This window comes from Stegastes partitus, unplaced genomic scaffold (assembly GCF_000690725.1).
Source record: "Stegastes partitus isolate 25-593 unplaced genomic scaffold, Stegastes_partitus-1.0.2 Scaffold491, whole genome shotgun sequence".
Classification (NCBI taxonomy): Eukaryota; Metazoa; Chordata; class Actinopteri; family Pomacentridae; genus Stegastes; species Stegastes partitus.
In genome coordinates this window covers 421813-432988 of record NW_007578222.1, presented here as the reverse complement: position 1 = coordinate 432988, position 11176 = coordinate 421813, and the positions used below count along the sequence as shown (strand labels likewise).

General features: G+C 41.7%; 1 protein-coding gene across 1 annotated transcript in view; it reads right to left on the bottom strand.

Moving 5' to 3' along the window:
- Positions 1-510: 510 nt before the first annotated feature.
- col4a3 (collagen, type IV, alpha 3) overlaps positions 511-11176 on the bottom strand; it is a 34107-nt gene continuing 23441 nt past the window's right edge. The window contains exons 37-51 of the mRNA XM_008287244.1: positions 8839-8965; positions 8011-8091; positions 7831-7932; positions 7130-7177; positions 6860-7045; positions 6483-6613; positions 6317-6389; positions 5393-5464; positions 5195-5320; positions 4497-4595; positions 3383-3595; positions 3127-3304; positions 2162-2276; positions 1903-2075; positions 511-592 (exon numbers count right to left, since the gene is read on the bottom strand). Coding sequence (XP_008285466.1) covers positions 511-592; positions 1903-2075; positions 2162-2276; positions 3127-3304; positions 3383-3595; positions 4497-4595; positions 5195-5320; positions 5393-5464; positions 6317-6389; positions 6483-6613; positions 6860-7045; positions 7130-7177; positions 7831-7932; positions 8011-8091; positions 8839-8965 — 1806 coding nt within the window. The remainder of the gene's footprint in view (positions 593-1902; positions 2076-2161; positions 2277-3126; positions 3305-3382; positions 3596-4496; positions 4596-5194; positions 5321-5392; positions 5465-6316; positions 6390-6482; positions 6614-6859; positions 7046-7129; positions 7178-7830; positions 7933-8010; positions 8092-8838; positions 8966-11176) is intronic.

The following is an 11176-nucleotide window of genomic DNA, read 5'->3' as shown; positions in this document are numbered from 1 at the left end:
GCAGGACAACAGCTGTTCACAGTGAAATGTGTCAGTAAGACACATTCAGAGGTGTTGAACTTTATATTTCTGTCAGTGATGATGTTCTTATCAAACAGCTAGGTGTCCGTAAATACAGCTCTTTGTAGTTAGCGGTTTAGTTCCGTTTAGCTCCATCTAGCTCTGTTTCCCTGCAGTGGACTGACTTTTACATGCTAACGTTTTTCGTGTTTGTTATACACCCTCTTAATAGAGTGGGAACACATGTCGTGAATTATGCTAACTTGACTGTGTGCTTCATTTCGTCTCTACAAAGTGGAATGTTTATCTTCAGCTCGTCGTAGAAACCCGATAAAAACACTTTGGATCACGTCCTGGCTTCTTCTCGTTCAGTGTTTGGCGCCAGAACAACGTGAAGGAGTTTGTGTTGTTGTTGTTGTTGTCTCAGCTGTCTCCCAGTAACACACAGTCATCAGTAGTTTTACGTAGTAGTGTTTGCAGTCGTAGTATTTACAGCAGCAGTATTTGTCTTCACAATTGCTTCATGCAGACTCTGCAGCGGCTGATCAGGTTTCCTGGGAGGATTCCTCGGTCGGTCTGAGGCCTTGGTTTGCTGCAGGACGACAGACACATGTTGTTAGACCGAACCACAGGTGGAGTTTACCTGCTGGTTAAAGAAATGCTGCCCTCTGCTGGGCGGTTGGAGAACTACAGCAGATCAACCAAAATGGATTCACAACTGGTCGCTCCTTTCTGAGGACAGCAGATGAAGAAGTGTTCTTGTGATCAGCAGCAAAAGGGCTCAAAATGTTTAACTGTTGGTAGGAACTTATGACAAAATTATAAAAATCCCAAAACTCAGTGATGATGGAGCGACTGTGTATCAAAACATTATGATAAAGACGTTGTTGTGTAACTTAAAGTGATAAATGTTGTGCACCTGAATATGCATGTCGGTGGTTCGTATTTCAATATGTTTATGACACTATGTATACCTTGATATGTTGACGATACTGTTGTATATCTGAGTGTATTGAGTACCTGAACATGTGTCGATGTTTTTTATTTTAGTATGTTCGTGACACTACGTATACCTTGATACGTGTACCTGAACATGTCAATGATACTGTCAACCTATTACTTACATTTATATGTTGGTGATACTGTTGTATACCTGAAAGTGTTGACTACCTGAACACTCTGCATACCTTGATACGTTGGCAATGCTCTCCTATAACTAAAGATGTTGTGTACTTTGATATGTTGTAGGTACTGTTGTATATCTGAATGTATTCGCTACCAGAACGTGTTATATACCTCGATATGTTGATGACACTGTTCTATACTTGAACACATTGCCTACCTGAATTTATTTTGTTATTCACATAAAAATGTTTCGTACCTAAATGTTGACGCAGTTGTGTCCCATCACACAGTTAAAGGTGTTTAGTACTTGAATATGTCAGTGAAAGTTTAGCATACCGTAATGATGAACGCATCATTACAGGTGTTTTGTACCTGAAGAAGATGATAAACGAGTCTATTAAGGTGTTCTGTACCTGAACACAGCAATAAGTGAGTTTCTACAAGTGTTTTGTACCTAAACACTGTGATAAACGAGTCATTAAAGGTGTTTTGTACTTTAACTTAGTGATAAACATGAGCCATTAGAAGTGTTTTGTACCTGACCACAGCACATAATCGAGTCACTACAGGTGTACAGTACCTAAACACTGTGATAAACAAGTCATTAAAGGTGTTTTATACCTAAACACAGTCACAAATGTGGTCATTGAAGGTGTTTTGCACCTACACTAGGTGATAAACGAGTCATCAAAGATATTTTGTACCTCAACACAGCGATAAATGAACCATTCGTGGTGGTTCTACCTGAACTCTGCGGGTCTCTACAGGTATACGTGCCTGAACATCTCTGAGGGGTTGAGGGCCGCCAGCCAGTAGCTGTACGAGTCAGTGTAGTAGTTGCAGGTTCCTCGGCCGTGACACTCGATGAAGGGAATCTTCCGGAAGTTTTCCAGACAGGATCCGGGCGAGGCCAGCGGCTGACCCGATCCTTCAGCCCCGACTCCGGTTTCCTGGAGACCAACAGAACCGACGGTCAGCGTAACAACCGGCTGCCACTTTGGATGGCTTTTATTTTGAAGGAACAACCTGAGCTCACCATGACGAAGGAGAATCCGGCCCAGAGCGAGTCCCAGCCGTCGGGGCAGGATGGGATGGTCATGGTTTGACTGTGGACAGCGATCACGTTGGCTCTGGCTTCACAGACTGAACACCTGCAACACAACGGACACACAAACCTTCAAAACAGCTTCAGCTCGGTGTTCGTCTACGTTTTTGGAGGTAATTTGGTGTCTTTGTGGCCTTTTATGTAATTTTTTTGTTGTTGCTTTGAGCCTCTTATTTGATTTGTGTTACTTTGTGGTCGGATTTTGTACATTTTGTCTTTTTTTTTAAAATCTTTTTTAGTCGTTTTAAGTCTCACTGGGTTCAGTCTGTGTCCTGTTTTGGTTGTTTTGAACCCTTTTGGGCCTTTTTGTGTTTTATTTGTTGTTGTTTTTATGTCTTTATGTTCTTTTTGTGTCTCTGTGATTTGTTTGTGCCTGTTTTAGTCATTTTGAGTCTCTTTTAATAATTTTTTTTGTCTCTTTATAGTTGTTTTGTGTCTCTTTTGCATCTTTTTAAGTGATTTTTAGTCTTTTCTAGTTGCTGGTCATCTCTGTTTTTGTCTTTCTGTACCTTCTGTAATTATTTTGCATCTTCTTGTTGCTGATGTGTTTTCCTGTTGGTTTAAGTCTCTTTGGGTTGTTTTACATGTATTTGTGGTCATTTTGTGCCTCTTTCAGGTCATTTTGTCTCCAAGGTTGTTGTTCTTCTGTCTGCTTGAGTAGTTTTGTTTCACTTTGTGGTCATTTTGTGCTGTTTTTTTTTGTATTGTTCAGACATTTCGTGCCTCTTTGGTGTTTTTGTGGGTCTTTTGCAGTTGTTTTGTTTCTCTTTGTAATTGTTTCATGCTGTTTTTAGATGTTTTGTGCCTCTTTGTGATCATTTGTGCTTTTTTTTCAGGCATATTTTGTCTCTTTCCGTGACACTGTATCAGTACAAACGTGTTTTTCTTTGTGTTACCGGCTGATGTGGGTCCTCAGCGACTCCTCGGTGAGGAACGGCAGGTCCTCGGGCAGCTGCTCGTTGGTGGACAGCCAATAGGAGTAGTCGTTGCGGGCGGCGTAGCGGCAGGTTTCGTCGGTGCTGCAGAACAAGAAGGGCATGGTGCTGAAGCGAGGCATGCAGCTGCCCAGCGTACCTGCGGAGAAGCAAACGTCATCATCACCGGACCTTTAACTAAAGGCTGAATCTGTGGGCTGCAGGCGGCGGCTGGTACCCAGGTCCTGGCCGTGAGCTCGGTTGTTCCCGTTGATGAACAGCAGCGAGTATCCGCTGTATAAGAGCTCGGACCCTGCAGGGCATTGTGGGACGTACAGTTCCTGGCTGTGTTTGGTGAACAGGAAGCCGTTCTTACTGGGCGGCGTCCCGCAACCGCCCGGTGGACCAGGAAGTCCTTTAGCTCCGGTCTGTCCACGGAAACCTTTAGGACCTGAAGACACGGAGTCAGGAGACGACAATAGGCAGCGTTTAATAGCACAGATAAAATAAATACAGGAGGCAGCAGAGGAGAGCCAATTTAAAATACATCTGAGGTGAATCCAGGAAGCTTTAAGGTGCTCGGATAAAAAGCTTCCCAGATGTTTAGATTTCATGGCAGAATAAATCCAAAATGTCCACATAAATGATCAGCAGCAGTTGACCTAAACGCTGAGCTGCAGCTTGTTTTTGTTTCTCTATGCGTCAGAATATCACATTCATCCATATTTATAGTCCTGCAGGAACCTTCTGGGACCACAGCAGCACCCTGGTTTGAAAACTATTTACTTTTTTCTATTTCAAAGGACAATAATTATTCAGTTTTGCCAGTTTGGATGTTTTTTTTTTCCCTCATGGTGGACAGAAGTAGTTATTTTTCACTTATTTTGGGCTGGTTTCAAATCATTGAGGCCTAATTTTGAATAATTTAGGACAAATTTTTACACATTTTGGACACATTTAGGTCAAAAAACCAAAACAAATTTTAACTTTGTCTGGTCCAACTTCACCACATCAGGTTCTGCTGATGTTAGAGCCTCAACAGTTGGTGAAATGTGACCAGAGACTGGGTTCTAGTAGAACCATGGATCCATCCATAGACAGACACTGACAGGAACTCTCTGAGGACGTTCCACCACCATCATTTGAAAATGTTGCACTTTTTTCCCATTTTTAAAGACCAATCATTAAAAATCGGTTCTCCCAAAGTTCCCTTCGATCATCAGATCTGCTGGAAACTATTCTGTCACCAAATGTCATGGTTGTAGGAGTTTTATTTCTGGAGATGTTGAACCCTCAAAACGGCTTCACAGGTTTGATTTGACTGACAGGTTGGTGTTTCTGGTTTTTCTTACCATTCCTTCCGGGGAATCCTTGGTTTCCTTTATCTCCCATCAGTCCAGGTCGACCTCGTTTTCCTTTTCTACCCGTCTGCCCGTCGTCGCCTCTCGAACCTGCGGACACAAAACACCAGCGACGCGTCAAAATGAAATGAAATGAAATGAAATGAAAAATACTTTATTCATCCCAGAAGGGAAATTCAATAATAATAAATAATAAAAAAAGGCACGTTTGTCCCATTTAAAACTATCGTGTACTCTAGTTTGTTTTTCTTTTAACAGTATCTTTACACTGTTTTCATAAAAACTTCCTGACACACTCTATAATTTTTTACGTTATAATATTTTATTACCACCTTCTCCTTCAATGATTTTACGAGTTATTGTCTGCAATGGAACAAAAAAAGTAAAACAACAGGACACATTGTAAAAGAACCAATTACCACCATTTTTAACATAATAATAATAATAATAATGATTTTTGATGTGGACATTATTTACATTTTTCTACTGCTTTTTTACAGTCACTGTCTAAACAACTACAACACCCATGATCCTCTGGTGTGGTTGCCGTAGAAACGGACTCGGAGCAGGATTCTAAAAGCTTCCCTGTGCCACTGAAGGTGACTTCTACTCTACAGACTGATTTTACAGCTCTGTGATTGGACGTTTTCCTGCCCAGGTGCACTCTGGGCGTCGTAGTTCCGACTCACCTTTAGGCCCAGCTGGCCCGGCGCACCCCGGCGGTCCTTTCTCTCCCGGCGGTCCAGGTTCTCCAGGTGAGCCCTTGTGTCCGGGCAGCAGCCTCACCTCCTGGGTCACGTCCTTCCCCCGGAGGCCTGCGGGGGGCAGCGTTCAGCGTCAGCGGCGCTCAGGTGTTACTCAGGTGTGGTGTGATGTCACTGCCTTACCTCTCCTCCCAGGCGGTCCCTGGCATCCTGGAGGGCCGCAGGGTCCCGGTGGTCCGTCGTCCCCCTTCAGGCCTGAAACACGAAGAGAGACGCAGCTCAGAAAACCGAACGACAACAACGCAACAAACACACAAAAGCTGACGGAGCTTCAATTTCTGTTTGTCGTAATTTTGTGGTAATTTTTAAATTTCTGAGAAATGTTTCTACAGTTATTTTGTGTGTTTTTGTGGTAATTTTGTGTCATTTTAAAGTAGTTTTGTGTCTTTTTGTGGTACATTTGTGTTTCTATAGTTATCTTGTGTCTCTTTGTGGATGTTTTGTGTCTTTTGTGATAATTTTTTAAAATTTAAAAATGCTTTTATAGTTATTTTGTACATCTATGTGGCCATTTTGCATCTCTTTCTGGTAATTTTGTGTCCTTGTTGTTATTTTCTGCATCTTTGTTGTCTTTTTGTGTCTCTCTTCGGTCGTTTTGTAGATATTTTGAGTTTCTTTGTGGTAGTTTTGTGTGTCATGTTGATAATTTTATGTCTCTTTGTGGTAAGTCTGTGTCTAATTTTGGCTGTCTTGTGTGTCTTAATAGTCACTTTGTCTCTCTGTGGAGGGTTTGTTTCATTTTGTGATTGTTTTGTGTCTCTTTATAGTCATTCTGTGCCTCTTTGATTCATTTCTGGGTCCCTTTTAGGTCCTTTTGTGTCTCTTTGTGGCCGTTTTGTTTGTCTGTCTTTATTTTGTGTTTCTTTGTGGCCACCTCTTGTCTCTTTGTGGTGGTTTTGTGTCTTTTTGTGATCGCTTAATGTTTCTTTGTGATCATTTTGAGTCTCTTTGTGGCCGTTTTGACGACAAAACAACATTTAGGAACCGACGACCAGTAACTTTATATACTGACGTGGTTTTTCTCATGAGGAATGTGTTTGTTCTTACCGGCAGGTCCTTTGGTACCGAGTGGTCCTCTCAGGCCTTTGTGTCCACGTGGACCCGGAGGTCCGTCTCTGCCCTGTAAACAACAACAACAACAACAACAACAACTACTGTAATAAACACCTCACAGTTTGTGTTCACAGTCTAACCAGATACAGCATGTAGTTACCTTACAGCCTCGTTGTCCGGGCTCTCCGGGGCAACCAGGTGGTCCCGGTGCACCTGGTGGTCCTTTACAACCTTTATCACCTTTAAAGCCCGGACCAGGAGGACCAGGAGGACCACAGGTGCCAGGAGTACCTGCACACACACACACACACACACACACACACACACACACACACACACCACAAGTATATATAAGACCTGTTGTATGAAGAGGCTGATTTAGGATGGATTGGAACCAAATAACGACCATTTTTCTGGTACAACACCTGAACAGTGTGTCTCTTTGTGGCTGTTTAGCGTCTCGTTGTAGTATTTGGATTTTTCAGACACAAAACAACCACAAAGAGACACAACATCACTGAAAACTACCTCAACTACCTTTGGGTCCTCGTCCTCCAGGAACTCCTCGGTCTCCTTTGGTTCCTTCGATGCAGATTCCGTCCTTGCCGGGACATCCAGGAAGACCAGGAGGTCCAGGAGGCCCGGAGCAGCCTGGGTGCCCCGGAGGACCACATGAACCCGGTGGACCACAGGGACCAGGAGGACCCTTCTCTCCAGAACATCCTGTGGAAACAGGAAGTGACGCTTTAGCTTCTTCTTCTTCTTGCTCAGCTCTGACTGATCACAGGTGAAGCTCTGACGACTCACCTGGTTGACCTTTAGTCCCGTCTGGTCCTCGAGGTCCAGTTCCAGGAGCTGAGGAGAGAAAGTCATTGATTTATCCAGGTAGAACCAAGATGGTTGGTTATGAAGGGAGACAAACAATTAGAAAGATCCAGTAAAAGACCAGAAAGAGACACAGAACCAAATACAAATTGACACACAAAGACGCAAAAAAAGCTGCAAAACAACCACAAAGACCCTTCAAATGACTACAAATTGACACAAACCAAGACGAAAAAGAATGCAAAATGAACTCGAAGACAAAAAGTTACCATAAAGAGACTAAAACTGACGCAAAGAGACATAAAATGACACCTGGGAGACACAAAACGGGGACAAAGTGAGACTACAAAGATGCTCAAAAACAGCAGAAAGAGACACAAATCCACTTTAGAGAGACAGAACCATACACAAAGTGACGCAAAGTGAACAAAAACAGATGGTGATTCCGTTTAAGCAGAGATAAAAACCACCACTTAAGAGACACTGGATGCAAAATGACCACAAAGACACACAAAATGACAACGAAGCGATGAAAAAACGAGTTAAAACAGCCTCAAAGAGACAGAAAACATTCAAAACAATAAACTGTCTCGTTACATCTTCGTGTACACTGATGGTGCTTCTGTTATGAATCTGTGCATCTTTAAAGTCGATTGTGTCATTCCTCTTGTACTTGGCCCTACCTCCCATGGCTCCTTTCTCTCCAGGAGGTCCAGGTATCCCGTCCTGTCCCTGGTTTCCTCTGGGACCAGCCGGACCTGGATCTCCAGGAGCGCCCTTGTTGCCTGAAAATGAAGATATAATTAATTTTAAAAAAAACAGTGAAAGGACACGTGCGTTGTTTTGCTTTAATAATATTGCACCTGTGAGGCCGGTCGGTCCTGGAGGTCCACTTCTACCTGGAGGACCATGACAACCTTTATCACCAGGAGTCCCCGGAGGTCCTGAGAGCGACAGTCAGGGTTTTAGTTGACTTCATCTACATATAGTTGAGCTTGTTTGAATTCAATATGTCAAACTAACAGATTAACTGCTGAGTAAATTAGTGAGAGTGATACAAACATAGAGCAGAACATCGTCTGTGTACGAGGACAACAAATTAAAGATAAAAGCACCTTAAAATGAATTTACTATTGGAATCTCACAACCATTGCCACTCCTGTCTGTAAAAGTTAAAGATATTAAAACTTTAAATTGGCTTTACAGGGGTTTTTTTAAAGGATGAAAATACAAAAATTCTGGGTCTGAAAGCATATAAAATTATCAAAATTCCGCTCAAATAATTCCCAGAATTTAGTTTTTAGTCCCAAATAACTAATACATAGACTGTGAACAAAACCTAAGGCGGTGGAGCAACGTATTTCTTGAATTCTGTCTGAACTGAACTGACCCAAACGATTGAATTTCCAGATAATTGAAGTAACGGTTGTGTAAAATCAAACACAACATCCAGCAAACAGCCTGCTTCTTCTTCACACCACGAGTGACATTAAATACAGCTATGGTGCTATTTTCTAAATTTTCAATGTTCTCGTATCTTCAGATTACAAATATAATTATAAGATTAAAAACTTAATTTCTGAACCTGTTCTGAACGTCTTTTCACCAGAAACATGCTCAGTGTGTTCAAACTCTCTGTAATCACCTTTTCTGTATGCACAACAGTAGAGTTAAATAATAAGGAGAGAAACCTCTGCATCCTGGGGGTCCACAATGTCCTTTGGGGCCACAGGGGCCACACTTTCCTGGAGGACCGATGTTTCCACAGTGTCCTGGATGCCCCTTTGGACCTGGAGGTCCTGGACAACCTGGGTTCCCCTGAGACAAGGACAGAGCAGGAAAAAGTCTTTTACAATGTGACAGACGGCATCCAGGTGATACATATCTAAATATCTCAAACTAATATGTCAAACTAACAGATTAGCTGCTTTGTAAATTAGCGGGAACTTTGCAAACATAAAGCGGAACATCGTCTGCGTACGAGGATAACAGATTAACTGTAAAAGCGACTTGAAACGTATTTACTTCATGGCATCCTGCAAATATTGACACTCCAAGCAATTAAATATTTTTCTGCATCTTTGAATTCATTATCATGTTGCACATTTTTTTTGACAAATAATTGTCTTGGTTCGAAATATATAAAATCTTTTTACATTTTCCGACCCTCTATTGGTTTTCAAACATCTACTTTTTTTTTTTTTTTTTTAACAATCTGGCTAATTTAATGACTTACCTGTTTTATTTTTGCTTCCTTATTAAGCTTTAATCCGAGCACTGTGTTATTCACTCTATGATTTTGCTTTGTTTGTCAATACTAGGTTTGTTTTTCACGTCTCTTTGGGATTTACCTCATTACAAGAAAAAGAGAACAAAAACTCATAACATAAAATAAAAAGTGGTGTTATTGGGTGTTATATGTAATACTGTAAAAAAGACAATGACTACAGACTTTTCTAGACTGACTTTACTTATAACGTATTCACTTTTTAAACTTGTTTTTGTTTATTAATCAGCAAACTCTTTATTAGCAAGCATGTATGTCACCATTCAGCATAATTGGATGGTACTACCAGCGCAAAGTCCATCATAAAGACAACTAAACTGAAGCCTCATGAAGCCTTGAAGCTTTTTATGCAATTGGTTCAACAAAAAAAAAAGTTCATTTCTGGAGGCTTCATGTGCACACAAACCCCCCCCTGCTGGTCAGAAAATGTATCGTCATTTCAGCTATCAGAATCCTTTTTATTGTCACTACACTTCCATTCACACAACGACATCACAGTCAGAAGTCTCAGTTTTCAGCAACAAGAAAAATGGCATAATTAAGTAAATAATAAACTACGTGTGATGGCCTCTTGGCTGTCTGGAACAGTGTCAGCATGGGAAGGATCAGAGCCAAGAACAGAAATAAAAACACCTTCATTTGATTTAGTGTGGTTGGTTCATTCATTTCATGTGTTTCTGATCCATGTGGTGGGTGATAGAGGTCTGTTAACGTCACCAAAACCTGCCAGTATGATGTCAGTCAGTGTTTAAATACATCCAACAGGACATGATGAGATGTTCATGTTCAAACTGTTGGAGTGTTTTTAAAAGATGGGACAGTGATGGTTCTGAAGAACACTGGGCTGATCGGGACTTTATTGATTTTTATTAAGAAACTATATTTGTTCCACGACGCTTGGACACAGTCAGTTTCATTTTTTGGAAATAACTTCTCTGGCTTTGGAGAAAACCCATTCACCTGTGGATACTACAGCAGGAACACATCTCATGATGTGCAGGTGTATTAGTGGGAGAGCTCAGCTCAGAGTGCTGTCATACAGGGAAACCCTTCATGAGAACTACTTCCTCTACATCACAGACAAAGTGGCAAAACTCCAACATAAACACTGATATGCACATTTTGCGGCGATTCACTGTGATTTATGTCAAGCTTGACAGTCAGCATCCTGCAGAGCAGCTCGGTTCATCTGGATCAGTTGGTCGCTGAGCAGGAAATCCTATAAGCCACCATATCAACAACAGAGCTGTCATTTAATGCAGCATTTACTTCAGCATTAAGCCGGGATTTCTCTTCATCTGTCTCAATCTCATGTGATCTGTTTGTAATCACTGGACACACCCTGAAATGTGGAGGTGGAAGATTTCTCCAGAGCTGCAGTTTCCCAACAAGGCTGCTCCTGAAGGTGTATATAAGCAGAGCTGCACATCCAGAGCAGCACCACAACAACCTCCCTGAACATCTCTGAGACTTCTGACGCTGACACTTGACGGTAACTATATGGATGTTTTCTGGCAGTATTTTCTGAAGGAGGGCCATAGAATACTGACTGATGTATTTATTTAGTTTGACTCATTTCTTCAAGTATTTTTTCTTTTAGTCTTTATAGTTGTGTTTGTCTCAACAGGTGTGATCACTGAGAACATGCTGAAGGTAGCACTTGTGCTTGGATGCCTCCTGAGCCTCGCTCTGGCCAGTCCTGTAAGTGAGGCTTCATTATACTCCTCATAATATATGGAACA